The following is a 13,164-nucleotide window of genomic DNA, read 5'->3' on the forward strand; positions in this document are numbered from 1 at the left end:
GCCATAGTCAAAGAGGGCCTTTTAGGACTCTGCCCAGGTCCAGCTAATGCTGATGGTGAGGATGAAGGAGTGGCGCTTGAAGGGCCTTGTCCTTGAGCAGTGCCAATCATAGCAGTGACAGAGACTGAGCTGGACGGCTAAAGATGTATAAAAACATATGAAGTCATTTGAAAAAAACAACAAAACAACATAACTAGAATTTGATGTTAGTTTAAAAATACCTTAGTATTATGGAAACCGCAGCAACATGTCCGTGGCCCCCCAAAGAGAGATGCCTGTCCTCTGAGCTGCACTGGGCATTTCTCAATCTGTAATATTTCATGACAAAAAAAAAATCAAGTGCTTATTTAAAAAAAGGGGGGGAAAAGCCTTATCATGTGTGACTCTTATTGCTTTATACAACTATACCTTATCATAAAGTTGATGCCACTTTCTCTGGCGGGGAGCAGGCCTGTTTCCTGCATCCGAGGGCCAAACCCCTGAAGCAGCGAACCTCCGTAGACGTGACATCCACTCCTCGTCAGCCATAGCCCGGTGTTTTTTTGTTGCCATCCATAACCAAAAGAGATCAAAATTAATATCCGAAAATTGCGCCCACTGTCTGATTCCCGCTCATATTTTCTGTTATTCAGTCATGGCTAATATGAAATACAATTTCGCGCCTTCAACAAACAAACTCCACGCATCTTCTATCAATACATTTTTACGCATTAGCCTCGTTAAATAGGGCAATTCTATGATATATTGCGTTTTAAGATAAAGTGGCTCTCTGGACACCTGACGATACAACGAATGAATGAATGAATGAAAGAATGGCGATGGCACGGCAAAAATACGATAGAAACACAACTTCGGCTCTAACTAAGTCTTACAGCAACAGCTATTTTAGTGAATAAACACATACACTGTTTCAAGCAAGGTGCTCGGCCGCCTTTTTACAAGTTATGACGTTATTACACTGTCAGGTTAACGTTAAACTTGGATGACAAAGTTCGCTAACTAGCTAGCGATCTTTCCTGGAAACGTTTAGCCGAAGTAAGCACAACGAACGATCTAACTACGGAAAAAACAATAGTTTATGTGTGACAAGAATTTGAGGCATCTTACCTTGAGAGACAAAGTTCCGTGGATGAATGGAAATCTCCGGCGATGTACCTGCGTTATAAAGTGGGCGCGTTGATGGAGTAACTTTATGGGCGGGATGCCGAGGCAAGATTCTAGCTTGTGATTGGCTCGGAGCAAAAGATGGAATGCCAGCTTCTGATTGGCTCCGAGCGAAAGATGGAAAGCCAGCCCGGCGATTGGCTAACATTTTTGAAGAAAGATGGAAATGGGGCGACGCGATTGGCTTAGAATAATGAAGAAAGATGAGAACAGGAGAGCGTGACTGGAGGATAATATACAGTCTAACCGCCGTCGCGCACCGCTAGCCGGGCGGTGCTGTGTCTGCAGTAACATGAGCTACCTGAAGGGTCGCTGTCCTCTCTGAGCCCTCCGGTGAGTTTGTGATTAAAGTACAGAAGAACTAAATGAAGCTCACAGGAAGGAGACTTTACTTTTCGTTCTTCCTCCCATCTCACAGCAGCAAAGGATCACATGATATTTCAAACCTCTGAATCGCTGTAATAATCATGGCAACGGCCCGTTGCTATGGAAACACCGGTTCCGGCTCGTTTTTATCCCTTAATCAAAACGAAAGCTCAAAAGATAACGTATGTCTCAACTTCCTGTTTACGTTACGGAGCCTCTAAACTTTGCACATATTTAATGAAGTTGTGTTTAAAAATTTAACGTTTTTGATCTGTTTGTGTTCATTTATTTTCTATTTTGATGACTTATTTTCGCATGATTTAATATTTCGGTATTTTTTTTCTAATCTTATTTAATTTACTGAACATGTGTTCATATTTAAACTTCTCTGTGATGTTTAAGAGATCTTTACATTTCCTATTTTAATATGGTTCTTTTAAAAATAATACATATAACACAAATAAAACCGGCTTTCGCTTCCTGTTTACAGATCAATGCCTTTAAAGGTCACATATATTTATTATATTATATAATATACATACATATATTATTATTATTAATAATAATAATGTGTTTCCAGATGTTCACAGAATCAACGAATCACATCACAGGAAATCCAAACCAGAACGAACGATTGGCTGTGGGCGTCATATGACGCTACCCAATGAAATCCCGCGGCCTCAAAGCTTTTCACGGAGCTCATTAATATTCATCAAAGGGTCGGGGAGGTGGGTTTTGATTGGACGAGAGAAGTTCAGAGGTCAGGACAAGATTTAATCTAATATTGTGATGAGTTTTGTTTATTTTTCTTTGTGTAGAGCATTTGCATTAAAATCTTTATCATTTAATATCTTTTTAAAACATTTAATAACGACAAGTTTTATTTCTCAGGAATTTTTACAGAATGAAAAATATTGAATATGAATTAAAAGATAAAGATTAGATTTTAAAATAATCAACAAACGAGGAAGAATAAAACGCTGAGTCAGGATAAATAAACAGATTTATTATCAGTTTTATGAATTAATGACACAAAAAACTACGACTTTCTCTTTGGCTTGTTTCACCTCTACGAAAATATAAAATTTTAAAACGTCTGGTAAAATCAAAATATATTCTTTAAAGTTCATTTCTATGTTCATCGTCTTCCCTTTGATTTTAATGATTCATTGCATGAGCAGAGGTTTCAGTTTTAAGCTCCCTCCTGACACTTTAGTGCAAGAGCCTCAACACGACCGTTAACAATGGCTCTTCTTTAAAAAAAAAAAAAAAAAAAGAAATATTTTCTAGAATTTGCAGCGTTTGAATGAATTTGGTTTCGACTTCTTCATATCTAAACGATTATTTATAAAACACCAGTTTAGATGTTTTCCGTTAACGAGGACATTCAGGAAATATTCAGCTAATGTAACATTCAGGTGAAATACATTTTTCATGTATAAAACAGTTTTCTTTGATAAATCACTATTTACAAGAAAAGATGGCCGCCAGCTTTAACGAGTTAATCACATTAATCTCATGTTATTTGTCCCTTCAGGCTCCCCGTAGACCACCTGATGACATCACACATTGACCTTTGTTACACTTCCTTTGAGCTGTTTGACCTCACTTTAGGATCACTAAGCACTTCCTGTTTCTGTGCTAAGCTTCCTGTCCGAACCTGTCAACACTTTTTAACCGATCAGATACAAAGCGAGGAGGACGACGTGGAGGCAGCAGAGCTACGGGGGATATCGTCAACAGCGCCTTTCTGAACAGTGGAAACATTTTTGACAGTCGGAGTTTTGAAGACAATTGAAAAAAAAAAAAAATACACACCGTGGAAACGAGGCCTAAGACGGTACAATCCTTCAAACTAAAAGCAGCACAAGTTTTATTTTTCAAATGCAAAATAATGGAATTATAAACATGAGGTTAAACTCCTGGTTATTTTAATCGTTTGACAGCTCTGATAAACAAAAGAAGCGTGCAGTTATTTTCCTGCTTTGTGAGATAATAATGCGAGGAGAAGATCCTGCTCCGCCCAAAACATCGACCACTAACCAGGCTCGTTTAGTTCGGCCCTCTAACCTTTAACCCTTTGCTCTCAGCGTGTCTCTTTACTTTCTTCTCTCGGGGAGTTTCATCGCGCTCAAACTAAATAAATTAAAAACACAGATTCAAACCCGTTACCGCCTCGTTAAAAGCTCTACAAACCCGCCCGTGGCTATAAAAACATGTGTTTGTGTTCTGGGTCATTTCAGGATGGACCATTTGATCTGCTCCTTCGCCGACTGCAGAACCTGGAAAACAAAGAGAGAGAGAGGGCAACACGTTAGAGCGTCTGGACGCCAAACAAAACATGCCCCGCTGATTTTAACTTCCTAAAGGAATCTGATCGAGCTGATCAAAAGCTACAGGTGTTTGGGTTTTCTGACTGTGCGCCGTCTTTTAAAGCACATATCGCCAAACTGGCTGTTGATGTTTATTAAAGATCCTCAGAGCGAGGAAACAAGCTTTCTTCCTTAGTTGGATTATGGAGACATTTACACTCATTGGACAGCGTGTAGACGCCTCACTGTGACTTGGACACTAAATCTGATTGGTCATCGTTGGAGTTAAACAGGTCGTCTTTATGAAGCTCTTCTTGGTTTAGTCCCTTCATGATGTTTTTTTCCTCGGGGCTGCTGTACCTCTTTTCAACAGCAGGGGGCGCATGGAGCTCAGAAACCTCACTGTGCTGCTGTGTTTCCAACCTTTTTTTTTTTTTTTTTTTTACCTTGAGCCCCCCTTTCATATTTTTATCGAAGAAAAACCTGATGTGTGTTATCACACTTTCACTTTACTCGAAGGAACGTCTGCAGCCAACGAGCTCGAGTCAAAGACCAACACTGAGGACCTTTCTTGATATTTTATTTTATTTGAGATCTTTATGTAAAGTTTAGTTTTTGGAAAAAAATATATTTTGGTTTTAGTCAGTAAATTAGTTTTTCACATTTTAGTTGATTATTTTAGTTGTTTTATTTCGTTATGTTTGTTTTTGCAGTGATCATCTCGGGTCTCGACCTTAAGTCACAGAGTGTGTTTGATGCTGCAGGACAAGAAGCTTCGTGTGGTTAGTAGAGACTTACGTTAGAGGTCAGAGCCAGTTTCTCTGTTATGTGCTGTGAGGGTTAAAGCAACAGAGAGAGAGGAGAGCTTAGAGAACACAAAGCATGCACATCAGATCATCACAGACGAGAGCAGAAAGATGAGAGACAGTTTCACATCTGTCCTCTATAAAGAGCTTTAATGTTAATCCAGCTATCTGTCTGTTCAGTCACAGTGGAGCTGATCAGTGCTGCTGCTGCTGCTGCACATGTGAAGAAGAAGAAGAAGAATGCAGACAGAGCGTCAGGCTGCGGCTGATCAGTCTGTAAGAGGCTGTTTAACCTCTGACACAGAAGAAGGAGGAGGAGCTAATGATGTGAGTGAGCAGCAGCCTGAAGACGTACATGTTAATAACAGACGTGAGGTAAATATGCAGCAGAGTTTATTAGTCTGTGGATGAAACATTATTCATGTGTTTATCTGTGAGAAGTCTCAGCAGTCACAGGCGACTGAAACATGATGTTAACATGTCCAACTTTACAGCTGCAGTTCCTCCAGTGTCCACTAGAGTCTGTCTCCTGCAGTGAGTCAGTCTCCATAGAGCTCTATGTTAAAATAAACATGTTTACAGTCTGATGAACCTCAGCTAATTCAGTCCCTGACCTTTGACCTCTGGGCCTAATTTATTTACATGTTAGCAACAGTTAGCAGCTAATCCGTTTCAGATAGAATCTCACTTTGTGGAAACTAAGTCCTTAAGTACCTAATTAATGGGCTTATCGAAATATGCATATGCTATCACTGTTGTGTGTGTGTGTGTGTGTGTGTGTGTGTGTGTGTGTGTGTGTGTGTGTGTGTGTGTTACCTGGGCGACGCTCTGTTCAGATAACGGGTTTTCATCCGCCTGTAAAACAAAAACAACGTCATCGTGTTCACAAGAGAAACATGACAAACACTTTTCACTCTGCAAACAAGATTAGAGCTTTAAACACATTCAGAGCACGCCGGTTAAACAGTTTCTTTGTGGCCAGCAGGGGGCGACTCCAACCTCTAATTTTAAGTCTTCTGTAAATTACGATTACACACAAGACCATTTTAGGTCAGATTAGCTAAACAATCGGGGGGGCGTGGCCTGATCAGAGGCCCGTCACAAACTCCTTCTGACTTTTCCTCTAGCGCCACCAGCTGGCCAAAGTGTTAAAAATAAAAAGCACAATCCTCTTTGTTAGTCAGCACGCTCTCTCACCAGGCGTTTAGCTCGTCTTCCTCACCCATCCCTCCATCATCCATTCACTCGCCCTCCCTGTCTCTCTCTCTCACCCTCTGTCTGTCTACAGCAGCTGGTTCTTGTCTGTTTGTCCCTCTAGGTTACCGGTGATGTAATCAAACAGGACGAAGCCATAGGCTTGCTCTGACATTAGCTGACACCAGTCGGAGGAGAGAAGGAGAGAAGGAAAGGTGACGCAGGTAAGAGGAGGTAGGAAGCAGACGAGGAGAAAAGCTACGAGGCCAAACAGCTGCTCAGATGTTTTACAACAACGACTGAAACATGTGTCAGATCGGTAGCCTGGATGATTGACAGTTTTCTTACCCTGTAGTTGACCTTCTGTAGGACCTGCTGGGGGTCGCTCTCCAGGATCACCCTGACAACAGAACAAATCAGCCAATCAGGAGTGAGTACAACACGAGGAAACTGGGATTCATATCTGCCTTTTCTCTCTGATGTTCTGAGTTCAGACTGCAGTACTCATTTTAAACACTAGGGGTCAGAGTGACATACTGCTCCTTTAAGTGTTCAGCGGTTCATATTAAGTATTAATGATAAGCGATGAAGATCACGTTGTGTTTTGACTTTAATGAGCTGTATAAAGGATTTCTCTCTCACCCTCCATCGATGATTTCATCCACGACCAGAAACACTCCCTCCATGTTGTCCAGTAAACACCTCCGCTCCACGTTTTTCCTGCATGGAAACAAAACAATCAGCCACCTGCAGCCCATAATAACCCACAGGACACATTCAAATATCATTTGGCTCTGGTTGGTTAAACGCCCTAAGTTTCAGTTTCTTTTACTTAAATGTGTTGACTGAGTCAGTTTCTCAGGTCGACATAGAAACGGAGTGAATAGAGCGAACAGAGCGAGGCCACGCCGGACCAGCAGCTCCTGAAGAAAAATATCTTTTCTGTTTTTTTAGTCACAGAAGTCCGGCAGAGAACGAGGGTTGAAAAAAGAAACGAGGACAATGTGTAACATTTACATAATTCAGTAATGATCTCCCTGCTGCATCTGTTTCCATAGCAACCACACATCAGGCGCCGTGTGGCTGATAATGTTCCAGTCAACAGTGAGGGAAACACACACACACACACACACACACACACACTGAAACACACACACACTGAAACACACACAAACACTGAAACACACACAAACACTGAAACACACACACACACACACACACACACACAGAAACACACACACACTGAAACACACACACACACACACACACACTGAAACACACACACACTGAAACACACACACACTGAAACACACACACACACACACACTGAAACACACACACACACACTGAAACACACACACACACAGACACTGAAACACACACACACTGAAACACACACAAACACACACACACACTGAAACACACACACACACACACACACACACACTGAAACACACACACACTGAAACACACACACACACAAACACACACACACTGAAACACACACACACACAAACACACACACACTGAAACACACACACACACAAACACACACACACTGAAACACACACACACACACACACTGAAACACACACACACTGAAACACACACACACACACACACACACACACTGAAACACACACACACACACACACACACACTGAAACACACACACACTGAAACACACACACACACACACACACACACACACTGAAACACACACACACACACACACACACACACACACTCTGAAACAGACAAAAACACATCTGTGCTTCCCTTAACATTTTCAATAAAATCTAAAATGAGAACAGTGAGTCCGAGCTCTGCTCGCACAGTTTTCTTTTCGTCTCTGATTTTATATGACGGTGACTCGTCTGTGTGCAGGTTAGCACTGATGATGCTAACGTTACGTCTGTGTGCAGGTTAGCACTGATGATGCTAACGTTACGTCTGTGTGCAGGTTAGCACTGATGATGCTAACGTTACGTCTGTGTGCAGGTTAGCACTGATGATGCTAACGTTACGTCTGCTTCATGAAAGCTGCTCATCAGGTTCTTTGATCCCACTTCACTGAAGGTGTGTGTGAGGACGAGAGGACGTACCTCAGGATCTGACTGAGCGACTCAAAAATGCAGCTCAGGACGGACATCAGCATCAGCTAGAGAGAGAGAGAGAGAGAGAGAGAGAGAGAGAGAGAGAGAGAGAGAGAGAGAGAGAGAGAGAGAGACAGAGAGAGAGACAGAGAGAGAGAGAGAGAGAGAGACAGAGAGAGAGAGAGAGGGAGGGAGGGTTTGAATAACTTTTTGCACTGAGCAACAATAAGATAAAAACTGAACAGGTTGCACTATCCTAAAGGACCAATCAGAGAGCTGCTCTCTTCCTCTGTGATCGGACATGAAGGAAACATGCTGTGTTGAGACAGCTCTCTGTCATGATGAAAATGAATTTGGCCTGCAGTACCAGTTTGAAACACAAGGGGTCAGAACATACGCAGGTTCTGGTTTACCTCGTTCTCCTGAGAACTTCCCACCACGTAGAAGAAGAGGTCGATGCTGCTCTTGTAGACGATGGTCATCCCCTCCACGAACGCTATCTCGTCTGCTCGGAGGACACGGAGAGAGAGGGACAACTTTGTGTTTTACTTCTCAGACATCAAGTTTCTCTAAACATATGTTTTTATGCCTTCATTCACCAGAAACAGAGAGACAGAGATGTGGGTGTGACAGGAGATGAAGAGGTACCAAGTTCTGCTCTTGAGCAAGGCACCAAACCCTCGACAGCTCTGGCACCCCCCCCCCCACAGATCCTGTTTGTGCATGTGTGCACAAACAGAATTTATGGTCTCCGACTTTTTGTTAGACTTTTACATGAGTGTTTAAAAATCAACCTTTTGACTCCGTAAAGAGAGGTGGAGGAAAAGCAGGAAATGTAAATAGATGGTATGTTGAGGAGAAAGGAAAGGAGGATGAAGGGAGGGAGGGAAGGAAGGGAGGGGACAGGGAAGGACAAAGAGGAGAGGAGAGATAGCATGACAGGGAGAAGAAAGGAGAGCAGGTGTCAGGTGTCGTCATGTTCCTCTGAGGAGACAAATAAATGTGTCTTTGTTGAAGAGCGGCGTGAACATAACGGGAGACGAAGGCCTCAGGCCGGGGTCGCAGACGACACCGGAGACGTGTGAGAGACACAGAAACACAGAAGAAGAACTCACTGTCTGCTTTGTGCGTCTTGTTGAAGACGTTCCTCTCAAAGTTCTTCTGCTCCTTCATGGACGGGTAGAGCTCTCGGTCGTAGTACTGAAACACAAACGCACCACGATGAGTCAGTGATGCCACTCAAACCACGCCTACAATCATCACGCGTGTCCCCAGCCTTCGTGCTAAGCTACGTTATGCTAACAACCCGGTGCAGACAAACTGCATGTTTACCAAGCGTGTTCCTTAAAGCAGCTCTAAAGACACGCGACATGTTGGTCAGCGAGCTGAAACTTTACCTTCGACAGAAGTCTGTTGCCGTCATTGTCCAGAATAAAAACAGCTTTCACTGTGTAGAGTGAAGGTTCCTGCAACGACAAGACAGACCGTCTTTAATAACAGAGACCTCCTGAGTCACATGGAGCTCACAGCTGGATCCATCTGTCCCCACACCGCCTGCTTCACACACTCGGCCTGATCTCTGCCTACATGTTTGATGTCCCCGGAAGAGTTCTCAGACCCGGGGCAAAGTTCTGTTATGCACTGACTAGCATAGATTCACAGTCAGAGTGTATCACAGAACTTAGACCAGGATCCCTGGACGTTGATGAAGAGGAGGACGGGTGTGGATCGTACAGCTGCCACACTAAGAAGACCCATGGGCCCATGCATGGTTCAAAGTCTCTGCACACTCTTTGCATGCTGCTGACTGTGGACACTTTGCATGTATTTGACTTTAACTTTGGGTGGGAAACTTTTGCAAGCACTGGTCCAAGATCTTTTTTTAAATGTACCCACCTTAATGGTTTCTGTGAAACTCCTGCACGTGTTTGTCTGAAACTGAACTTGCTCATGCATACTTCTCAAACAGTGGCTGCAGGAATCTTCCATGCACTGGTCTTAACCAATGAGCTTCATCCTTCATCAGAGAGTCAGGAAGTGGCTCGTGTGTTTGTCCAGCACTGCAGAAGCTCTGAATCTCTTTGACTTCATCTGATACTGCGGCTGTCTGAACTCACGCTCCCATAACACCAACAATGTGCAGCTTGAACTTGCACAGGGGGATTTATCGACTAAAGCCTGGTTCACACGGCAGGATAATTACACCGATTTTGGCCCCGATTCTCCCCATCCCCTTAACATCTTAAAGACGCCCCGATCATCATCAGATAATCTTATAAGATCATCCTGCCGTGTGTTCAGACCACTCCGATCTCAAATCAGGGATATTCAACATGTTGGATTGTTTTGGTCCGATCTCTCATCATGTGTGGTGTTTCCCCCCCCGAGGAGAAAACGAGCACGAGCCTGTTTAATGTGACGCAGAGCCAATCAGAAAGCCAGGTGACGTAGTCGCGAAATCACCGGGAGCAAAACAACAACAACTCACCTCCATATCAACATGTAGCAAGTACAGCTCATGCTCCTGTTGTCTCCGCCCCTTTGACCGACGCCTCTTTTTAAAACGCACAAACGATCCCTGTTACATCCTCTCCGTCCGTTTGTTGACTCTGGAATCACGTTTGATCTCGAGAGGTTTTGCGAGATTTCCCGTCTGATCGGGGGACGTTCGCGGGTGAAATCGGTTGGTGTGTTGATGTTGCCGTGTGGCCGCACGCCACACACTGTACGACCAAAACTGTAAAACCTCTGATTATTTATCACCGTGTGTGTGGTCTCTAAAGTTTGGGAAATCGGCCGACAATTTTAAAATCCTGCCGTGTGAAGCGGCCTTAACCGCTGAGGACACTCAGACATATTTTGGTCTAAAACGGCGTGCGGCTGTTTTCTAAAACGGTCACTGACATGTTCCAAACCTCGCTGGCTGTGGAACTCAAACAACATCTGCATGTCCACAGACATCTGAGATAGAGGTTCTTTGTTTGTTCTCGTGCACACACAGTCTGCTGTTTTATCTGTTCGTCCAGTTTATCTTCTCTGGGCGACAGGTTGAAAAAGATTGCGAGCTTGTCTGCATGTAACCATGATGTGAAATGTTAACATCGTTTCTAGAGCTGAAACGATTCCTCGAATAATTCGATTACAAAAATTCATCGAGGAATTTTCGCTGCCTCGAGGCTTCGTTACGTTTTTTTTTTTTGCGTCATCAAAACTTTGGTATGAGTATAAAACACGTTTAATGTAGCTGCAGCTACCTGCTCCTCTCTCTGACACACAGACACTTCAGCGCTAACACGCGCACACACACACACACACACACGTGAGCGCGGCGCGCCCCTTTTAGTCAGCACACAGTTGATCCATGATCCACACGACCCAGTCGGGAACACGTGATCCGGTCAAACGGTCGGCTTTTCTCCGTTCACTCTCTCCGTGTCTGCAGCTAACATAACGATAGCAGCGTCCTCTCACAGTCTCTGTCATAGACACGTCTCTGGTCTCTGTAGTCTCAGCTAACATAACGATAGCAACGTCCTCTCACAGTCTCTGTCATAGACACGTCTATGGTCTCTGTAGTCTCAGCTAACGTAACGATAGCAGCGTCCTCACAGTCTCTGTCATAGACACGTCTATGGTCTCTGTTGTCTCAGCTAACATAACGATAGCAACGTCCTCACAGTCTCTGTCATAGACGCGTCTATGGTCTCTGTAGTCTCAGCTAACGTAACGATAGCAGCGTCCTCACACAGTCTCTGTCATAGACGCGTCTATGGTCTCTGTAGTCTCAGCTAACGTAACGATAGCAGCGTCCTCACACAGTCTCTGTCATAGACGCGTCTATGGTCTCTGTAGTCTCAGCTAACGTAACAATAGCAGCGTCCTCACAGTCTCTGTCATAGACACGTCTATGGTCTCTGTAGTCTCAGCTAACATAACGATAGCAGCGTCCTCACACAGTCTCTGTCATAGACGCGTCTATGGTCTCTGTAGTCTCAGCTAACATAACGATAGCAGCGTCCTCACACAGTCTCTGTCATAGACACGTCTCTGGTCTCTGTTGTCTCAGCTAACATAACGATAGCAACGTCCTCTCACAGTCTCTGTCATAGACGTGTCTCTAGTCTCTGTAGTCTCAGCTAACGTAGCGATAGCAGCGTCCTCTCACAGTCTCTGTCATAGACGTGTCTCTAGTCTCTGTAGTCTCAGCTAACGTAGCGATAGCAGCGTCCTCACACAGTCTCTGTCATAGACACGTCTCTGGTCTCTGTAGTCTCAGCTAACATAACGATAGCAACGTCCTCTCACAGTCTCTGTCATAGACACGTCTCTGGTCTCTGTAGTCTCAGCTAACATAACGATAGCAGCGTCCTCACAGTCTCTGTCATAGACACGTCTATGGTCTCTGTAGTCTCAGCTAACGTAACGATAGCAGCGTCCTCTCACAGTCTCTGTCATAGACACGTCTATGGTCTCTGTAGTCTCAGCTAACGTAACGATAGCAGCGTCCTCTCTCAGTCTCTGTCATAGACACGTCTATGGTCTCTGTAGTCTCAGCTAACGTAACGATAGCAGCGTCCTCTCACAGTCTCTGTCATAGACACGTCTATGGTCTCTGTAGTCTCAGCTAACATAACGATAGCAACGTCCTCTCACAGTCTCTGTCATAGACGTGTCTCTAGTCTCTGTAGTCTCAGCTAACATAACGATAGCAGCGTCCTCACAGTCTCTGTCATAGACACGTCTATGGTCTCTGTAGTCTCAGCTAACATAACGATAGCAGCGTCCTCTCACAGTCTCTGTCATAGACACGTCTATGGTCTCTGTAGTCTCAGCTAACATAACGATAGCAACGTCCTCACAGTCTCTGTCATAGACACGTCTATGGTCTCTGTAGTCTGTGAGCGTGCTGAATGCACGCGCTGCAGGAGCAGACAGAGATACACTTATAATAATAAACAGGCTGATTATATGAAATGTCTGATGTCTTCAAAGCTAAATCAAGAGATAACTTGTTTGTGGAATAATAATTTAGCAAATGTTTCTCAATTTCCTTATCTGACATGATTGATTGTGTGATTGATTCAACAGAACATAATGCTTTCTCAATTAAATGTACTGTAACAGATGTGAAGGCTACACAAAACACTATTTTGTGTTGCTATTTCAGCCATTAAAACGTGTTTGGCCTGTATTTTTCATCTACCTGCCGCCTTGACCAGTGAATCA

General features: G+C 43.8%; 1 protein-coding gene and 1 long non-coding RNA gene across 2 annotated transcripts; both read right to left on the reverse strand.

The window, feature by feature from the left end:
- On the reverse strand, positions 1-1,331 carry LOC306838471. Its single transcript, XR_013781088.1, has 3 exons — positions 409-1,331; positions 222-308; positions 1-137 (listed from the first exon to the last, which is right to left on the reverse strand). It is a non-coding gene; the product is annotated as an uncharacterized lncRNA (long non-coding RNA).
- A 1,184-nt stretch (positions 1,332-2,515) lies between these two features.
- Positions 2,516-9,428, reverse strand: copz2 (COPI coat complex subunit zeta 2; the record flags this gene model as incomplete). The annotated part of the gene is made up of 11 exons (XM_079365455.1): positions 2,516-3,171; positions 3,209-3,812; positions 4,641-4,673; positions 5,465-5,503; positions 5,955-6,020; positions 6,191-6,242; positions 6,485-6,562; positions 7,948-8,003; positions 8,352-8,443; positions 9,054-9,138; positions 9,336-9,428. Coding segments are annotated over 10 exons (642 nt in total), but the record flags the coding sequence as incomplete, so codon positions are not given.
- Positions 9,429-13,164: the final 3,736 nt, after the last annotated feature.

This window comes from Symphodus melops, assembly GCF_947650265.1.
Source record: "Symphodus melops genome assembly, chromosome: 17".
Lineage (NCBI taxonomy): Eukaryota > Metazoa > Chordata > Actinopteri > Labriformes > Labridae > Symphodus > Symphodus melops.